This window comes from Phyllopteryx taeniolatus, chromosome 17 (genome assembly GCF_024500385.1).
Source record: "Phyllopteryx taeniolatus isolate TA_2022b chromosome 17, UOR_Ptae_1.2, whole genome shotgun sequence".
NCBI lineage: Eukaryota > Metazoa > Chordata > Actinopteri > Syngnathiformes > Syngnathidae > Phyllopteryx > Phyllopteryx taeniolatus.
Genome location: NC_084518.1, coordinates 17,280,070 through 17,301,116, shown reverse-complemented (window position 1 = coordinate 17,301,116; position 21,047 = coordinate 17,280,070). Strand labels below are relative to the sequence as shown.

At 42.7% G+C, this 21,047-nt stretch overlaps 1 protein-coding gene across 4 annotated transcripts in view; it reads right to left on the bottom strand.

The window, feature by feature from the left end:
- The window catches only part of gria4b (glutamate receptor, ionotropic, AMPA 4b), an 89,842-nt gene that overhangs the window by 5,937 nt on the left and 62,858 nt on the right, over positions 1-21,047 (bottom strand). For 2 of the 4 annotated variants that reach the window (XR_009785295.1, XM_061752873.1), the window contains exons 10-13: positions 15,794-16,000; positions 12,002-12,375; positions 5,680-5,878; positions 4,978-5,225 (exon numbers count right to left, since the gene is read on the bottom strand). Coding sequence is in view for 3 of the 4 variants with exons in the window: in XM_061752873.1 (XP_061608857.1) it covers positions 4,978-5,225; positions 5,680-5,878; positions 12,002-12,375; positions 15,794-16,000 (1,028 nt within the window). In the remaining variant the exon portion in view is untranslated. Of the gene's footprint in view, positions 1-1,208; positions 1,324-4,977; positions 5,226-5,679; positions 5,879-12,001; positions 12,376-15,793; positions 16,001-16,152; positions 20,298-21,047 lie in introns of those variants that run through there. The other 2 variants (XM_061752871.1, XM_061752874.1) reach the window with 2 other exon arrangements.

Sequence of the window (21,047 nt, the reverse complement as noted above, 5' to 3'; positions counted from 1 at the left end):
TGCTACATGTCTGCTATTCTGCGAAGGAAGCGGGGGCGCTAACAGACATATATGTTTCTATGTGGGGCCCCGGCCGCATCGCTTAGCTGAAACGGGCGTATACTGCTGGGACCTTTTTGGGGCGTAGCAATTAAGGAAAAATATTATTAGGTATGATGAGCGTGATGGGCTTGCGTCAGACGTGGGCAAGCTTTGGTGTACAAGTTGGATTTTGAAAATTAACAGTAGGTCCAGGTCCTCCGTACAAGGTGTGTGTGTGTGTGTGTGTTTTTTTTTTTTTTTTTTTACAAAAATATTAATATTTGTTTCATAATTTTTCATCTATTTTACATGTGGGCTCCCTCTAGTGGTATACAACAGAATCACTGATTTACATACAAAATAAAATGTACTTTTAAAATATGGAATACAATCAAACGTATTTGAATGATGCTTGCAGTCCAACTTTTTTTTTTAAATTGATTACAGTAAATCTTTTCATCTTTTACTTCACAAGTACAGTGGTACTTTGAGATACAAGTCTGATTTGTTTGTGAATCGAAACACTTCTCAAATCCTCTTTCCCCATTGAAATGAATGGAAATGCCATTAATCTGTCACAGTATCTCCAGGAAAAAGAAAATAGCAATATATAATATTGGACTTGGACCTGTTAATGTACAAACTGGTCCAAAGTCCATCCTTGATTTAAGTCCTTTTAATAAAATAAAAATTCATTCTCATTCGTATTATTATATTTTGATTATTATTATCATTGTGGTCTTATGTATATGTTATGGACTTGTACTTAATCACCCAATTATTTAATAAATACTGACCAAATAAAAATATTTACTCAGTATTTTATCATACACACTATAATTTAAATGAAGCATCTATTTAATGAGATAAAGGAATATAAAATAAAATGAAACATGAATCAATGAATGGGCCAATTTCAGGGGGACGATCAGCTTGATAATGTAAAACCGAAGTAAGTACTGCCCAACCCTGGCTTACATCATACGGCGGGCCAAATTAAATGCATCCGCGGGCCACAGGTGGCCCACGTGCCTTAGGTTGCCATTCTTGCCCCCCCCCCCCCCCCCCAAAAAAAATAAAAAAATAAAAATCCTGCTTGTCAATATTGGCCCCTGCAGATGCGCCCGTTTGCCAGCACAACACATGACAAGAAACACATGAGCGTGTGGCCCACGTGAGCGGCTAACCTTCTCGCCACCGCCGCCGCTGCCACACTCTCCTTTGTCGTACCACCACTTGTTTTTCAATTTGTCCAAGAGGCCCTGCTCATTGAGCTTTAACACGGCCAGGTTAACGGCGCTTCTTGAGAACCATATAGAGAAATTGGGTGAAAAGGGTGAGTGTGTCGTTCCAATTGGGCAGGAAGAGAGAGAGCGAGAGAGAGAGAGAGAGAGAAAGAGAAGGGAGGAAAAGCAGTAAAGGGAGGGAGACAATCGTGGATACAGTGCAATTCATCCCATTTGCGGACACACTAAAAGCCAAATCTCACTTTTTTAGGACCCTAATAAGAATGGATGTAACACCACGCTGTATGATTCATCCTCCAATCCAAAGAAAATATATCAAAAATCGATTTTATTTTTCAATTTCAAAATATTTTGAAATACATAAATGTACGATTGGTTATAATACAATTAATTGAAAATATTCACGATTCAAAGTTTAAATGAAATGAAATTAAATGAAACATTTAAAATATGAGATAAAATAATTTTAATTGTGAGACTGATTTAAAAAAAAATAAAATATTGTTTTTCTTCTTATTTTTACTAATATGAAAAATACCAAAGGCTATTGAATGATGAAAAGCTTCAAAACAAGTTAAATAAAAATACTTAAAAATAGTTCGTATTATTATTCTTGTTAAATTAATTTCTTTCTATCAATTTTCATGATTTGGTAATAATAAATTATCCAAAAAAGTTACAGTAAAATGTATTAGATTATTATAAAACAATATTTTACTGATTTTTAAACATACTACAATGATGAAGACATGTGATTCAGTACATATTTCAAATATAAAAATACTTAAAACAGATATTATTTAAAATCCATTATTTTCTATTCATTTAATGATTCGCTAACAACAGAAATTAAAGTCACAATATAATATAAAAATGTTAGATTATTATTCTGAATGAAAAATGTTTAAATATATTTACTTGTCATTCAAAATATGTATTATGTATTGTCAAAATATATATTATCATTTTAAAAAGATAAATTGATTATTTTATCATTTTTGTAATTGTTTTTATTCTATGACGATAAGCACCTGGAAAATGTAAAAAAATAAAGAAATGATCATTTAGAATTTGAAAAATTTGAAATTAGGGTCATTGGTGTAACTTTCAGATTTTTTAAATATAAAAACAATAATTAATCATGTATTTGACATCTTGTTTTAATATTTAAAACTCGCTGTTTGTTTATTTTGTACATGTCCTTTTGTCAATGTTACAATATAGCGCCGAGTTGGAAAAACATTTTGGGATTGAGAAGCTTTTATTTTATACGGTTGCAGTCCAATTGCATTTGGAGGCTAAGAGGGGCAGCGACCCACCAGATGCAGCTGTGGCGGAAACTACTGGACTGGACTGCAGGACTGGAGGTGAACAGTATGACGCCAGACGGACATTTTTTGTTGTTGTAGCTGTTGTAGATTTGGCTTAGCGTATGCTTTGTTCAAGTCCGCCACAGACACACAAAACAGGTCGATGAAGTCGAAGCCTTGAACGACAACGCCGCCTGCTCCCGAAGTTGCCGTTTGTATTCGGTCACATTGGGACAAGTGACTGACAGAAGACGATAATCCCCCGAAATAACAAAATGGAGGCACGGAGGGGGACGACGGTGATCTGTCAGGGACTCTCTTCCCTTCCCCTGGCGGAAAACTGCCTGCGCAAAAACATCGCGGCAGCTGCGCGCCACGCCACGGGTGGAATTTACAGAAGTTGGATGAGAAGTCAAACAATTACGGAGCTGACTGCCAATCAATCGTGTTTTCGCATTGTCGTGCGTCCTCTGCACCTCTTACACGTCTGTAAATTCCTCTCGGCCTTCGCAAGGAGGCGGCGTTGATGTCGGAGTCAGGGCTTCGCATTCACACGACACCCCAGATAAAGTCTCAAAATCACTATTATTATGATTCAAAGAAATAAAGAATAGCTAACTATGACAAATGTGTTCCACGTGAATGTGCTGGTTAACTTAAAGGGGACATATTATGGAAAGTCAGGTGCCGAAACAAGAGTGGTAAACTCTACTATTTCTTCCATGAAATTATAGTCATTATTCCCAAAAAGTATATTCTCTTCATTTCGTAGCATTTCTCTTGGCCGTGCATGATGTTTCGTAACATGATGCTTTTTAAGAATCAAACCGCTGCCTCGTTTTTGATGAACACTTTTGCCTGATCGCTACAGTATTTTGATGTTGGTAATGATGGTGATACTTGAAGTGCCAAGTATTGTTTGAGGTAAAACTTTGTATATAAAAAAAAAGAAAAAAGTACAAGAACCACCACATTAATTCATTTAATAACCCGAGCCTCTGGTGAGTATGATGTATTTGAAATGTTTTATGTTTTTGTCTTATCAGATAACAATTGAGACAGAAGAACATTATTTTGAGCGAAGGACGTCAGAGATCCAAAATTCCATAATATGTCTCCTTTAAAATGTGATAGTGATGAGTGAGGCATGCCATGCAAAGACCTCATTCACCTGAGCAGGATCCCCTGTGGAGAAAATACCCCATTTCCTCATATAGTGGCCGGAAGCACTTATTTCCTCAACTGTATTTTTCACTACGGCAGAGGCGGTACCGCGCGCCCACACTGAACTTATTAGGTAAGTACCGTTGTCTATGCCGCAAACAACTACAGCGCGGCTCAGCCTCTGGCTAGCGGACATCATGGCTTAGGCGACGCATCAAACTCGTCGACTCCTTTGAAAAGGAGCCACGAAAGAAAAACAGCGACGCGCAAATGCAAGACTATAACACTTGAATCTGTTTATTTCCTTGGTAAGTGCTGCTGTTTTGGTTAGCAGCAGAGTTCAAATGGGTGCAGCAGTTAACTATAATGTTTGTGTATGAACATCAGTCCCTAATAGCTAATTACATTTAATATCCTTTTATTCCTGAGGCATTTTTTTTTTTGTGTGGAAAAATTTTTAGAGTAAGATTACCAAGATGGGAACTCAGAGGTAAGTCGTCACGTGGGACGATTTACTTGCCACTTCAGTAGGTGTTGCTGTTTTGGTCAGCAACAGAGTTCGACAGTTCACTCGCCAACAAATGAATTGCTAGCATACTAATTGTTAAATCCATCATTATTTATACATTTAAAACCGCGCACGGAACTAATTTGCAACATGTAGTTAGACTCCAGATTTTCATTAATCGTGAGAAACTGATTATGTTCTTCTTTAAGTGCTGCTGTTTTGGTTAACAACAGAGTTCAACTGGGCTCAGCAGTTAACGCTTTCACGTCTTCGAAGCATCTATGAATTGAGATAATTGCAAAAGCGAACCTATTGGTTAAGCCGACACAAAGACTGTTTACGCGCCTCGGTAGGTGCTGTGCTTTTGGTTAGCAAGGGAGTTCAAAAAGGCTCAATGCTCGTGTGCAAACTGAAACTATAATTACAATCACTGACCACTTTTCCCCTGAAATGTCGATTTGAGGGAGGCGTTTACTTAACCAGCGACTAATTGAGAGTGTCCATTAGAGCAGAGACCACTATTGGAGGAAATAGAGCAGATTAGATCACAACGAAACCCTGCATGCAACAAACACGGATGTGAAACCTGTCTTAAAAAAAAGTCCCCACATAAAAGGTCCCGCCCACCCAAACCAAAGCAGGAAGTGGCAGAAATAAAGGCGGCACACCAGGGAAGGTGGAATACCATAACAACACGTCGGCCATATTGTTACACTATTCCACCCACCTTAACTGTGAACCTTTGGGCGTGGCTACGCCGTAGCCTTTGGAGTCCAGGTTCCCGCCCACTTTCATGGTGTCGCAGGGCTTGCGTTGCTCCGTGTACTCGTTCATGGTGGACTCCAGCAGGAAAGCGTACTTCCCCTTGGACTTGCGTACGCGCGCGACGCCCTCTGCCGTGGTCTTGGTGAACACGGTGGGCTCGGCCGACTTCATGTAGCCCCACATTTTCTCGTAGACGGCAATCTTGGAGCGCTGGAGGGGCGGGTTGGAGATTCAAAGTAGAGAGAACACACGAGCAGGTGGCGGAAACACCGGTTTGAAAGTGTAACTTATTCTTTGTTTTGATAACATGGGAAGGTGAACAAAGGAGTTCAGCCCTTTAAAATTTCTGCGCCTTTTCCACTGCACAGTACCATCTCGCTTCGGTTTTGGGTGGTTTGTTTTCTGCTGGAATCTGCGAAAACCATGCCGCACTACGTACCAGTCGGAAACATACTAAAGCTTCTCCTATACCCATAAATTCTATCTGAGAGGAGACTGTGGGCCGCAGGAACCCGAACTCAACTGTACTCTCATCAGATAAACTCACTCTAACTCTTACCCTACACACATACCCAACCCTACTTTAATCATTTCCCAACCTTAACAAACTAACACTAAACATAAAGGGGCTCTACAACTAATCCCTGAGGAATAACCAACTCACCCTGAAGAACTCTTTAGTGGAGCCCGAGTCCAACGTGCCATAGGCGATGTCCGTCTGCTTGGCCAGGTCCTCGGCACTCTCGATGGGCGACACCATCCTCTCCACCGTGAGGAAGGCGGCCAGGTTGGCCGTGTAGGACGAGATGATGATGAGGGTGAAGAACCACCACACCCCGCCCACGATGCGGCCGGATAATGACCTTGGAGTGGGAGACAAGGAGGAGAGGGATCGATTAGCAGCAGTGGCGGGAACTAACAAAGTAGAAATACTCCCTTACGGTGCTAGAATTTTCGGCATCTCTAATTTTACTACATTTGAAGTCCCAGTAGGGAAAGGGTAGTCTGGGCTTTCATGATTAGGCTGCTACCCCTGCCACCTAACCCTGGATAAGCGGAAGAAAACAGATGCATGGATGAACAAATATCTGTACTTTTACCTAAGTACAGATCGTGAGTACTTTCGCCAGCTCTGATTCAGAAGATAAGATAGTTTTCAGTCACTACGGTTTCATCCGATATAAAAGAGCTGCAGGACCCCCACAGCAGCGCTACCCTCCTTTGCACACTCGGGGGAGACAGATAGCAGGCTGCCGAGGAGCGGCAGCGCGTGAGGAGAATCTTAAAGCGTAAATGCTGCATTGAGGAGGACAAACAAGACCTCCCCTCGGTGCAAATCAAACAGCGGCGGATACAAAACCCCTACAGGCCCCGCATGTCAGATGGCGCGAGCGAGGAGAGACAGCCAAGGGAGAGAGAGAGACATCTGCAGTAGTCAGTGCTTTTACTCAGACTGCTCCCTGCAATATGACTTATTGCCATTTGGCCTGAAACCAGTACTCCCAGGAGGCACTGAAGCTGCTACCTAATGTCTTGTGATCTGCATGCGTGAACACACACACACACACACACACGTGTTAAGAAGCGGGTGCTTGCTCTCCATCGATCGAGTCCTCAGGCTTAAAGTCTGGGCTTTTTTTTTAACGACCTTCTCTGTGGCTCAAACGGAGTTGGAGGCGAGGCTTGTTCTTAACATACACTACAACATTAGCGTTAGCTTCAGACAGCTAACATGACCGCATCCTGACACGGCCTGTCCCACAAAGACAGTAGCCAACACCCACTGCCTTTATGGCCCACTATCATTGATGGTTAACCCTAACACCTGACCCCCATTCTAACCTTTCCTTAACTCCCACCCTAACCTTGCTCGAACCCGACCTGCACCTCATCCATACCCGTGCTTTACCTCACCCAACTATCACCATAACCCTACTCAAACCCAATTTAAACTCCAACCCAGTGTGACCCTTTGAATCAATTTCAATCAATTGTTCATAACTAGCGGCACGGTGGACGACTGGTTAGCACATCTGGCTCACAGTTCTGAGGACCGGGGTTCAAATCCCGGCCCCGCCTGTGTGGAGTTTGCATGTTCTCCCCGTGCCTGCGTGGGTTTTCTCCGGGCACTCCGGATTCCTCGCACATCCCAAAAACATGCATTAATTGGAGACTCTAAAATTGCCCGTAGGTGTGAATGTGTGCACAAATCGTTGTTTGTTTCTATGTGCCCTGCGATTGGGTGGCGACCAGTTCAGGGTGTGGCCCGCCTCTAGCCCGAAGATAGCTGGAATGGGCTCCAGCAGCACGCCCGTGACCCTTGTGAGGATAAAGTGGTACAGAAAATGGATGGATGGATGGATATTCATAACTAATTTCATGTTTTTTTCTGTGTTCATCACCACACTGAACAATTACTCAGTTGGATCGAGATCGGACGGTTCTGTGTTTTACTGCGTACCGTACCGATTAGCGTCAGCCTTGCAACGGACTGGTAATCTGTCCTGCCAATCTGTACCGTACCTATAATCACCTGGAACAACCCTCGAACTCCTCAACCGACGAAGGACAGAAGGTTCTGGTCTTACAGTCGTTGACATTTGGCGACACCGCCGTTTTTAGAGCATGTTGCGACGAAGCATGCCGCATAGCAGCACACACATGCATTTCAACACGTGCACACACACACACACTGTAAGCCTCACACTGCTCACTTGACGCATTAGCTGTGGATTTGAATACAAATGACTTCCTCTTCTTTGTTTCCCCAAGCTCTGATTCCCTCTCTTCAATTGAGAAAGACCCTACATTTAAGCATAGGAAATGACTAAACAGGTGGTGGCGATAGCGGTGGGGGGTTGACGCGTGCAGCGTGACGCGTGTGGTGGCAAGTATAAAGACTTTGTTTCTCTACTGAGGTATATGTACTAAAGTACAGTTTTTCAGACAATTTATTAATGCGACTGACTGCATTTGAAAACAGATATGTACTTTCTACTCCTTACTTTTCCAAAATTGTCTCATGACTTTTTTATTCCTCTGGGGATGACAACATGATGGGGGAAAAAAAGAAGATGCAAACAGAGACAGGTAAAGTCAACCGCAGTCGTGATTGATGGATTGAGATCTTGGGGACTTAAAAAGGCAGAAAAACAAAAACAGGGACAGCAGCGACACGGAGGAACGTGGCCAAGGGAGAATTAACGACTGCAGTCAGGAACACTTTTACAACGCTGCTCCAATGTAAGTAAAAATTCATTTTTACTTTTGTATCTTAATACATTCGACTCCTGAAGTACAGGAGTCGAATCATTACTGATGGTTTTAACATTCTTTTTCTCACGCAAGTATCTGTACCGAGTACTAGTACTGTGAGTATCCTACTTGCCGCAATCACTGCAGTCTTTAGTGAGCATCTGAGTGCAGTAAAAGGGATCAGGGTTTCCTCACTACGCCTTCATGAGCATTAACCTGCCATGCCTCCAATCGTTGACGTTGATTCACAGTGACGGGCATGCGGTAAACACAGGGCGGGGATTTGGTTGGCGTTGAGAGCGTCCACTTCAAGGCATCGTTACGTTTTCGTCTCGCTCTTGGTGTGTTGGCAGAAATGCAAAATTTGAATACTCTCTGGGCGTGGATACAAATACACAAACGCCGCTTGTAAGTGGCATCCGATCAGTAAATGTTCTTAATGATGTTTTGGTGCCATCTGTTTATTGTGAAGTTAATCTGGTTACCGTAAAGTAATTGCAGCGCAAGGAGGCCAAATGAGAACAGCGTGCGTGTGTTTGTACAGTAAACTGGCAGAAATTTGAAGCGTCCAAAAATAAAAAATAAAAATTTAAAAAAACATAAAAGGAAATTTATTGCTGGAGAACTTTAGTGTAATGATGAACCAATTTGGCTCTTCCACGACAGGAGGAAGTGAGACAAGCGGAAAGTGACTCCACTCCCGGATTAATCAGTAACCTTTTCACTGCATGCCTCATCGAAATAAAGTGGGACGCCGTCTTTCGGTAAAAACAGTGTCTGGGGTTATTTACTCAACTGCAGTTTGTATAAACTTTATTTGTATAAACATATTTATACGGAAAACAGTGAACCCTCCTGTATATTCACGGTTTTGGCATTCGCATATTCTAGTCTGCGCTCTACAATATTGAAAAAGATGTTGTGTGATATGGTTTCTTTTCCCAAAAAAAGACTTGCTGCTGGTGAAGTGACAACGGCAACGAGGGACTAAATAAATGAGCAGGTACTCGTTTGGCCCCGAGGTGTCTACCGGGGGCCAGTGCCACACTGCTTGACTTATTTATATCTAGATTTGGAGCATAAACATTTTGTGTCAAAGCTTTTCGGAAGACGTTTCAACAATAGCTCAACAATGAATACAAATTTTGACGCATCCCGAGCCGCTTGATGAAAAGCATCCCAATCGGCATTCGGCAGCGTCGCCGTCCGACTCCGAATTGTCTTTCCGCTTTGAAGCTACAGACACGTGGCATCTTGTACGACAAAAAGACTCAAGGACTGCTGACGGGAGCCAGAGAAAAAACCAGAGCGGAAAAGAACAGCTGTGCGGCATTCCGGCTGGATGAGAAAGCTAACTGGGCGAGGGCTCGGGAATGATGGGAAGCCTATAGATGAGCAGAACGCTTGAGAGCTTCCTTTCGGCCAAGTGGAAAGTGCCAAATTTGAACATCCCTGGAGACGCTTTGCCACGTCTTCACTGCAGACACCTACACTTGGTGCCTTCACTTTTGTCAGTGAAGGGCATCCTCTACTGGGTTGAGGTTGGGTGATTGACATTAAAGAATATTCCATTTATAAATATAAATATTTCTTTATTTTCCTTAAGTAAAAGTCTTGAGTAGCTCCCATTATCGGGGTTTGTAGTATTTGACTGAATGTGAGAAGACACTTTGCTTTTTGCTGCGTGTTTGTGGCTCGGTCTCCCTTCACCATTGTCTCCATTGAGTGAAAAACATGCTCAATTGGGTTGAGATTAGGTGACCAAATTGGGCAATAAAAAGTATTCAATTTCTTTGACTCTTCTTTTTTTCCCCTACACTAAATTTAGGGTCAGCTCTTTTGTGGCTTAACATTTGTAACTAAAAAAAAAAAAAAAAAAAAAAGCACGCTCTATAGTGTTCATATCAGGTGACTGACTTGGCCATTAAAATAATATTCCATTTCTTCGCAATCAAAAAGTCTTGATTTGCTTTACAAACCATGGCTGTAATTCCCGAATGGTAAATGCGAAACCTCTAAAATCCAAATTGCAAGTCTACACCACAATGACATGTTGACAGTTGTATTTTTTTCGAAATCCACTATGACACACAGAGACGCCTCCGTAATTACACGCAATGTTCACAAATATGACATCTCACCCGGAAAACGTCAACATCCCCGTCAATGAAAGCGGCTATTGTGTCAACGGTTTTATTTAATCTCCCTATTTAGCCCGTTTCCACGGAGACATTACCACCTGAGAGCAGGATATTAATCACCGAATTCATTATTACAGGCTGCCTTGAGGGAGCGGAAGAATGCCATTAACCCTTATTAAGACAGAGGAGGAAAGGGAGAGATTACGGGCTATTTATAACTCCCAAAAATTGGTTTCAAATAAACATCAGGAGAGAATAGAAGTCGCCTATATAGAGGTTGGACTGGCCAAATATACATAAAAGATGATTTTATCTCCAATAGTGAGTCATTTAAAGCGGTGTTGGCTTGTGAGTTCAACAAGTTTTCTCCAGTTGGAACATGCTGATTTGCGTTTTTTTGGTTGTTCTTGTTAAATACCCATTATAATCTCCATTGGACAGGATTATTTTACCAATAGAATAAACGCTACTGTTCACACTGTAACTTTGCTTGTCTTCGTGTTACGGTGATTTTGTAAGCGATAAGGTTCAAATGCTGCCACAAAATACAAATACACACTGAGGATTGGAGCAGCCTTTGCTTATGATACTCTACAGTGTATGTATTGTAGAAGTAGTTTAAAAGGGTCATACACTGACAGGTAAATCTTTTGTTATTCACCTAGTTCTAAAAACTGTTCCTGTTTCAGCAGGACAAGAAACATGGCATGTAAAGTGTCCTGTAGCTCTTGATCCTCGCGGTATTTTGAAGAAAATGCTAAGATACCTGGCAACTGTTTTAAATCCTGAAAATAAACTCAGATTCTAATGATAACCTCAGCAACAATTTCCTGTGCATCAACTGGCCACATCAACAACATTAGGTACACCTGCACAATCTTATGAAAAGTTGGATATAAAAAGAGTCTGCCTTTACCAAGATCATTCAATCGGCGAACTTTGACGTGTTCGTTATTGTGGTTGTGGACTGCACTGCATCATACTGAGGGCTGTTCCTAATATTTTGACATTCCGGTGTAGCTAAACGAGGTCCCCAACTCCATTATAGTAATCGATCCATTTGGGCTTAACGGAGATAAGAGCCCACAATTAATCGGAAAGACGCACAGGAAACTACAGGAGCTAGTTGAGCAGAGTCTTAAAATAGCTAAAACAATTTATCTCGCCGAAACTTTAAGCTTATAGCAAAGCCATTCAGACAGCTAAGAAAGGCTTAAAAGAAGGGCAGGCCCCTAGTGCTAGGAAGGACACAAGTCAATAGTGTGTGTGATGAGGCAAAAAAAGAACACCTCTTCATTTAGTCAGCGCAACCTTCAGGGGATTTACGGTAGTGCTTTAATAAGATATGCAAATTTTGGGGGATTGAAAGTAAGTCTTGTTTTAAGGTGAGCAACCTATGGTGGATTTATTATTGTCTAAATTAACTTGTAGTAGTCTTACTAGAACCTGTGCAAATTTCAGGGGATTTATTGTCTTATTTTACCAGCGGCAGCTTTTTTGGGTCATTCACGGCATGGATCCAGTCAAATTCTGCGCAGCTTTGCGAGTGAGTGTGAAGTAGAACGCGTGCAGCAAGCGTAAAGCGCCTACCTGGGCGAGATGTCGCAGCCCTGTTGCATGAAGGCGCCCAGGGAGAACCAGAGGGAGTTGAAGATGCCAAACTCATTGGGGGGCTGGTCGCTTGGCGGACCGTCGGTGCCCTCTTCGGGCTCCTCGGTGTGCCACTCGTACGGGCTGAAGCGGCTGACCAGGAAGAGCACCACGCTCACGCCGATGTAGGCGAACACGATGCACATCCAGATCTCGTAGGCCAACGGGTCCAGGAAGGAGAACACCCCCGGTTTGGATTTTTGAGGCTTCTTAATCATGATGGAAATGCCCAGAGACATGAAGGGCTTGGAGAAGTCGATCACCTCCTCCCGGACCAGCGTGATTGTCAAAGGGGCCACAGCGATTTCCGCTTTCTGTGGACGTTGGAATGAAAGGAGATCGGTCAGAAAAGTACATCGGGATTCACGGTGGTCTGATTTGAACTTGCACAACCTTTCGAGGAGTTACGATAGTCCATTTAAACCAACGGACTTTTTTAGGGGATTTACGGCAGTCTTCTTTTTCAAGGATTTTAAATAATCCTTATTCAACGTGCAACTTTTATGGATTTTACGGCAAACTTCTTTTAACCTGTGCAATTTTTGGAAGATTCACCTTATTTGAACCGATTACATTTATAGTCGTCTTATTTTAACCTGTGCAACTTTTCTGAGCTTTATGGGAGCCTTATCTTAACATACAACTTTTGGCAGATTTATGATCGTAGTTATTTTCACCTGTGCAACTTTTCAGAGATTTACTGCACTCTTATTTTAACCTGTGTAATTTCTTGGGGATTTATGGGAAACTTGTTTTAAAATGTGGAGCTTATGGGGAATTTATCATAGTGTGACAGTCTTAATTTAACCCATGCAATTTTTCAAGGATTTACGGTAGTCTTATTTCAACTATTGTAATATGTACAGATTTGGGCCAATTTGCAGTAGCCATGTTTTAACCTTTGCAACCTTTGAGGGATTCTTGGTAATTTTATGGTAACCTGAGCAACTTTTAAGGGATTTACCCCTGCAATTTTTGAGATCTTTACGGCAGTGCAATTCTTGGGAGTACTGTACTGTACGGTAGTCGTATTTTAACCCGTGCAACTTTTCTTACTTAGTCTTACTCTTACTTTCACTTGTGCAATTTCTAGGGGTTCTGTGGCAGTCTTAATTTATCCCACGCAACCTTTGAATAATTAACCATAGTCTTATTTTAATGATCAACGTTTGGGAGATTTATGGCAGTTTTTTTCCACTGAAGTCTCATGTCAACCAGCACGGATTTGGGGGATTACAACTCTTTTATTTAAATGTGTACAATTTTTAGGGGACTTACTGGATTCGTATTCTGTGCAATTTTCAGGGGATTTACGGTAGTCTTATTTTAAACTGTGCAACTGTTGGCTGATTTATGGTAGTCTTATTTTAACCCTCACAATTTACAGTGTATGGGATTTAAGGAAATCTTATTTTAAAATGTGCAACTTTTGAGGGATTTCTAGGTGTTTTACAGTAGTTTTTCTACACAAATGTTCACTTTCAGTGGCAGTTTGTACGTTTGTTCAGAAACTTGATCAGCATGTCGTCTCAATCCAAATTTAGACTCTCTTAGAGCGATAAAGCGAAGACAAGACAAAGAAAGTACCAAGGAAAGTGTCTCTAATGACGAGAAGCTAGGGAAGACAATCCGGGGAGGATCAAATAATATGTTTACAACACTGGGGGGCAGAAACTGGACAGAGCAAAGTCACCGGCTTGCTGAAAATCCGCACAGCAGATTACAATTGGGCACTAATGTCGGTATTTCCTGGCCTCATCTGCTCTACTGGGGGGAACAAAGAGCTTTCCGAGCGTAGTTTTGACCACTTGACACTCCAATGAAAGAGATTTAAAGTTCTCTTATCCTCAGCAAAATAGATGACAGCCGGTGTTAAAAGACTTGGCAAAGTAAAAAGCAGCAGAGCGGCATTTGGGGAAAACGAGACGAAACAAGAAGAATGGCGCGCGCTCGCTGAGCAAAGTCTTCCTGCTGACAGCTTCCGCGTGCTTAGATGTTCCCGTCTACGCCTTCAGTTGTAACCTCTGCACAGTACTTGAGATGACAAATCTTTCAAAACACATTTCCACTTGCAGGAATTTGAGGTACAATGGTAACTTGAGTAACACTGAACTAAGCGCGTGGTAAACGGCCAATCCGAGATGGACTCACTGGGCCACGCATGCAACACGAATACTGTACGAATACGAACTCTGTATGGTGGCAGGGAACTCAATTCAACTTACTTCGCAATCAAGCTGTAGTTGGGCAAATAGTGAACAATGAATCCAAAAAAGAGGTCTCAAACTGTTTAATGCCACATCCAGTTAAAGTATACAGAACCATCCCACGAAATGCATGTATTACAATTATGTATTTACAACAGCTAAACAACTTTGCTTAAGAATTGTCCACTAGTTTAATGCTAACATATAATGGAAAACGCCCTTGACATGTTAACGATTAGCTTCGGTAGTTGCTCGAGTGTTAGAAACCTTGAAGCGACAGATATTCGAAGAAATACATAGACAGATATATAATACTCATGGGCATATATTTTTCCCCCACTCGGAAAAATGAGTTCTCTTACTGAGTCAGAGAACTATTCCTCTTCATTTGTGTCTGCATGCCTTTATTATACTGTCCTCTGGTGGCCAAGGTGAGCACACCAGAAGGAGCAGAACAAGGAACTGAATTGCAGCATTAAATCATGATGCACAAACTGTTGATTTTTTTTTACATTCTATTATGTTATTGCTCTATGTTTTTATAAAGTACAATAATATATTCTTTTTTTTAATTGTTTTCATGCAAGCGAGCCGTTTGGAATTTTGCCGAATTGTGGCACCACCGTGCAGCTAATTTGCATAATATCGCCCACTCACCGAGTTTCTCCACCCATGACTTGAGAACTAGGCTGGACGAAGATCCAGAGCCACTTTCAAGCCACGCTGTCTGAAACACTATCACGTGAAAGCCAGCAGAGGCGGGTGTTTGACGATTTGTCCTAAGTTTCTTGACGTTCTGAGTAAACCGGTGTCTTTTTTTTTTTTAATTTGCACACTTGCATGACCTCAACTTTGTAATGTGGAAGATCGAAGTTATACAGAAAACAACAACAAAAAGCCAGCAAAAAAACCTAATTGCATCTTGTGCTATGGATGAGCTTTCTTTAAAGAGGACTTCACTGGACGTGTTCGGTTGCACAGTAGCCGTAAAAGCCCAGAGTGCACATAAATCTTCTCCTCGCTGCACTCAAACTCGATTACACTCGGACCTTCCCATAATTGCGGCTGGTGCTTTGAATTACTGAAACTAATTTGAAGTGGGGCGGGGCACTCAAAACACACAAAAATGGCTGCGTGTGAGCAAATGCGGGTGGGGAGCGAGGGTGCGGGAATTTATTGATGGCGTGACGTGGCGTTTAATTTTGCATGAGCTCTGATGGAAACGTAAAGCGCTTCATTAATCCGACACCGGGAGAGTGACGGATTAACGCAATTAGTCCAAAGGTGGCGGAACAAACAATGATTTCACTTGTCTGCTTCTTGAAACAAAAAGCATTGGCAGTGCGTACGTGACTCAATTGTACGAACAAACATGAATACAGTGAAACCTTTCAAGTTGAAGACCTGACACGGAGCCGCCTTTGCTTTTCATGCAGAAACCAGCAAAGGTGGGATTCGCATTCACCCTTTTACATACACCGGTTAACTTGCAACACTCAAAGTGTGTCAAAACGTTCCGTCTCACCCCGTACACCAGCTCCCCGACCATGCCGTTCCAGATCTTGGTTTCCGGGTCCCGGGCGCCGTACTTGCCGTCGGGCACGATGGAGATCTTGTACTTGATGCCGATGTGTTTGGCGATCTCGGAAGCCAGGTCCACGCAGTAGCCTTCGTACTGGTCGTTGCCCTCGTACATCTCCCAGTTCTTCTTGAGCATCACGTAGGGACCCTCCTACACAAAGGGGGCCGGGGGGACCACAACCAGTGAAGCGCACCGTCAGACGGAGACACGGGCAGACGGATGTCACACAGCAACGGACGACAGAATGGCACAGACATGTCAACAGTTTACAACAACTCGTCCGGTAAATGGAGACCATATCCTTTAGTATTTGACAAGTAAATATTTATTTTGCAATACAACCATCAATAACATTTAGGTGAGAGTAAGCGGCGGTGTAAGGGGAGGCTGGGGGCAAATTACATGAGTGCAAAACAAGTTGCAGTGATTCCCGCGACCCCTGTGAGGATAAGCGGTTCAGAAAATGGACGGATGGATGGAAGTTGCAGTGGTCATGAATTTCAGAGTCAAATGGCTGCCTTAAGCGTCACTTTTAACTCATGAGCAACAAAAACGCAACGTTTTTCTGTGATCTCAGATACACGGGGCTCTTGGTTTCCGATGGTATCGACATATGACGTTTCCAGGTTATGAACTAGTTTGAGCAGCGTCGTAGGAATACGTCGTCACCGTTTTACGAACAAAATTCAGAATAGCGCCAACCCCTGAACTGTCTTACGAATAGCACGTAATAGCAGTTCCATCACAGAACGAACCCAAATTGTCAAAGAGCAAACTATGCGATTAGCTCGGAACAAGGTCGCTATTACTTTTCTCACGCCAAACGTATTGTTTCCGGATGATTAAGACTTTAGATTTGCAAGAGCGGACCATCAGATAGCTCCGATGTCATCCCAAAGGCCCGTCGCATATCGGGCGATGCGATCGAACGCAACTGAAGTGAAGCTTTGCAAAAAAAAGAAACAATTACAGATGGCAACTCTTCGCCTCACACCAAGCGATTGAGCACATCTGAACTACAAAAAACATGGCACGATTTTCAGGACGAAGCGGATTGCGGAAACGGGCGACAACAAAGGAGAGCGTGGATATTTCAAGAGGATGTGGACAATCATTGATTGCTACCATTCGATGACGCCACAATTTGCTTTTACAAATATAGTGCCGGTTTGTATTATTGTAAAACACGGTCAGTTTAAGACATGCAAACTTATTTTTGATGGGCTGTTCAAGCTTCGACTTTGCGACCTGATTCAGATTTTGAATGGTAGGAAAACCAGGAGCCGACGGTAGACCACTCATGAAAACGAGCAGCCGAACACCGCGCGTCAGTGCGGCCGCGTCGAGCTAGTTTTTGCAGTCGTGTAAGGCATCAATTTTCGCTGTTTGTGGCAGGGTTCAGTATATATAAATAAATAAAAATATAAATATACAATGGTTTAGATCAAAACACAACTGTTTACAGTCACTTTGGAACAGTGTTCATAAATATCCTTTGCCACATGCTGCAATATCTACACGTAGCAGCCTGTTCTGGTAAATTTTGGTCACATGACCACTATCACAACGACCCCAATATTTTTCAACTGCGTGTAACGTTGTCGTACCCCCGCGTGGTTGATTTAAAGCTGCACATCAAGCAAACAATTACAGAAATGAACATCGAAGGAGAAAGCGGTTCAGCTTTCAAATCTTACGTCTTTAAACCGTCACGTCCTGCTGGGAGATGCACTTTTTTTTTTTTCTTTACTCCCTCTGTGGTACAACAAAAAGAAAAAGCCACGCACGAGTAATCGCCGTGATGGCCTCATGCTGCATATGCACAGCACAATCTGAGGTTTAAAAAAAAAAAAAAAAAAAAATCATCAAAATGTTAATGCGGATGGATGATACACAGAATCAAACAGACGGGAGGGAAGCATGACTAAGCAGAAAGCGCAGGTAAAGCTGATGGGAAGTGAAAAATGAGCTGCCGTCAGACAGGGTGATTGCAAATACAAGCCAGACTTCCAAGTGATGGCGGATTGGGAGAGGAAATGGGAGAGGCGGTGAAGGTTCTGGATCAACAGAATCCGGAGTCATCGAAATGGAACGCCGGCCTTGCTTTGTGCGTGTTTCCAAACAAATTACTTTTGTCATACAAGGCGGGCATCTACATATTGAGAACAAGGCCCAATTTATTCCACACATTTTTTTGACATTGCCCCAAGCCACTACAAGGTAAACTCAAAGACGCTTGGATGCACCAACCGAATGGAGTCTTTGCCCACTTCCATCCGGCTTCAGAGGTAGTATCAAAGCCGGAGTGGCATCTTTAGACCTTTTAACCTACCTGTAAATGACAACCTTATTAATTTTTTTCTTCACCCCTATGTTGCTGTAATGCCGCCAACGCGGAATGGGGGTAGGAAGCCGACCCATAAACTTTTCTGCCTTTGGAGGTAGTATTAGAGTTGTAGCAGAGGCTAGAATGTCTGCGAATGACAGAATTTCCCACTCTTTTCAAGTAAAGTGTTTATTTAACCAAGACTGTCGGTTATGGGAAGTTGAGCTATCAGTGCATTAAAACAGGAGTTCAGAACATTCAGAGAGATTTTGCCACCTCATTGAAAAATTATTTCGCATTTAAATGTTATCTAATTCCCTTGTAGAAAGGAGTTGGAGTTCCGTGGTTGCAGTTGTGCGTTCAAGAGGCTCTGTACTGCAGTTATTACAGTGTACTAACTAGGAACATTTCCTTTATGATTTTCAAACGTTGCTTTATGTATTTGTGAGAACAATATCATTGGGAACAGCAAAAACACTAGAAGACTGACGGCGAATCTGGCTGATTTCACGGGGATTTCAAGACAAAGAGCAAAAATACAAAGACGCCTTTAGTCGCAAAGATTCTTCCCCCGTGCCGCTCATAATCGCTTTACAGGAATCACGTCTTGTTTTTGCGCTCCCTATTCTCCGTTTGGTACAACAGCGAAGGATTCACTACGTGATGATTGAAGACATTATATTAGATCGATATATGGATATGGACCATAAATGGCCTACAGTCCAACGTTGGCATGAGTGATGAGCGCAGTGGCCGTGAAGGTGCTGGCCAAGGAAGCTGGAAAAACAATAAACACCTAACTTAAAATACACACCTAATTTCAAATAAACAGTCAATTTGCCACTCTAAATAAAGCCCTGCCTTCCAATACAAACTTACTTTAAATAAATGCCGCCTTCAAATAAAAACAGTAAACATCAAAATAAACAGCTGACTTGAAGTAAACAACTTACCTCAAGCAAACACCGCTTCAAATAGAGCCTGACTGAAAAAGGAAAATCCCCTTACTTCAAACAACCTGCATTTCCTTCAAGTGTCGTTAAGATCTGCGTACTTCATATTACCACAATATACATCTTACTTCAAATTAATGCCGGACCTAAAATAAACACCTTACTTCAAATAAATGCCTGACTTCAATAAAAACTTCAACTTGCCAAAATCTCAATTGACACCTTCCTTAAAATAAAGGCCTGATTCGAATAAATGGCTTACTTCAAATAAACAAGTTATGCCTGACTTAAGAAACACACTACTTCAAAGAAACGCCTGCGTTCAATAAACTTCACTTAAAAACCTTACATAAAAAAACTCAATGCCTGACTTCAAACAAATAACTTCAAATAAATACCTTGTTTGAAAAAAACAACTTAGTTCAAGTTCTATAAAAACGTAGCTCCACTAAACATTACTTTAAATAACTGCAAATAAACAACCTTCTCAAAAAATAAACACCTTACTTCAATAAACGTTTCTGCGGGTGATGTCAGGTCTGGCAAAGTGGTTGAGAATGAATCCGTTTTGCCTCAGTTGCTTCAAAATTGACCTATGAAATCTCTTGTGACAGTAAAATGGATGATGCAAGTCGTTATTTGGGGTTTGTTTATGTTAGCGTGAAGCTAACATATGGTTCCAACCACGTTTGTTGAGTACAATAAAACATCATTACAACATGGCAAACACTTGATCGTTAGTCCGTGTAATCTACGGTGAGGCTCGTGGAGCTGAGTAACGTAGGTAGTCTGCACCAATTGACAGATTTACAGCAAAACAGGAAATCACTTTGACATTCACTGTCTGCTCGGCAGAGCGGTTCCGTGGGCGGAAAAAAAAAAAAAAGAATCCCAAATCGACGGATGCTGTGATCACAACACGGAGCGTGAAATGCGTGACACACAAGGACAAAGACAGCGGCGTGTTTATCCTCGTTTCCTCCCATTTGCATTTCGTTTTCCTCTCAAGGGGACTCCATTACGGCTCCGTTTGCTTTTTAAACGGGGGCGTCCATTAACACGGCCGCTGTGTCTTTCGGGCTTGGTTTGGGCTCGTCTTCTTGTGTCATATCCCGCTTGCTGTCCAGCTGGGGGCTCAGTTTCTTAAAATGGGGTTCCTCACTGGGGGCTGAAAAGAGGGGAGGATTGTGCTGAGCTGTTGACCCCCAAACCTCAGTTTCCGCGCCTCCGCTCGGCCGCTCCGTTTACGCTCTCGCAAAATCCCCTGCCGTGCCAAAAGCCTGTCTTACTAACTGGCCTTAAGCTATATTACAGTGTTCCCTCACTGTATCGCAGATTTTACAGTACACTGTACAGGCAAGTCCGAATTTCGAATTTCATGCTTTCGGTGTAGGACCAGGTTGTGCCACAACATGCTCGGCAGCACTGAGGTCTACTGGAAGAGATGCAGCGTGATTAAGAGCAAGACAAAGAGATGTATTGAGAATGGTTGTATGCTCTGTTTTGATGTGTGGCTGCTTCGTGTGTGTTAAAGTGTCATTTCATCCATTCATCCATTTTCTACCGCTTATCCGAGGTCGGGTCGTGGGGGCAGTAGCTTTAGCAGGGATGCGCAGACTTCCCTCTCCCCAGCCACTTCATCCAGCTCTTCCGGGTGGATCCCAAGGCGTTCCCAGGCCAGCCGAAAGACGTAGTCTCTCCAGCTTGTCCTGGGTCGTCCCCGGTGGACGTGCCCGGAACACCTCACCAGGGAGGCGTCCGGGAGGCATCCGAATCAGATGCCCCACCCACCTCATCTGGCTCCTCTCGATGTGGAGGAGCAGCGGCTCTACTCTGATATCCTCCCGGATGACCGAGCTTCTCACCCTATCTCTAAGGGGGAGCCCGGACACCCTGCGGAGGAAACTCATTTCGGCCG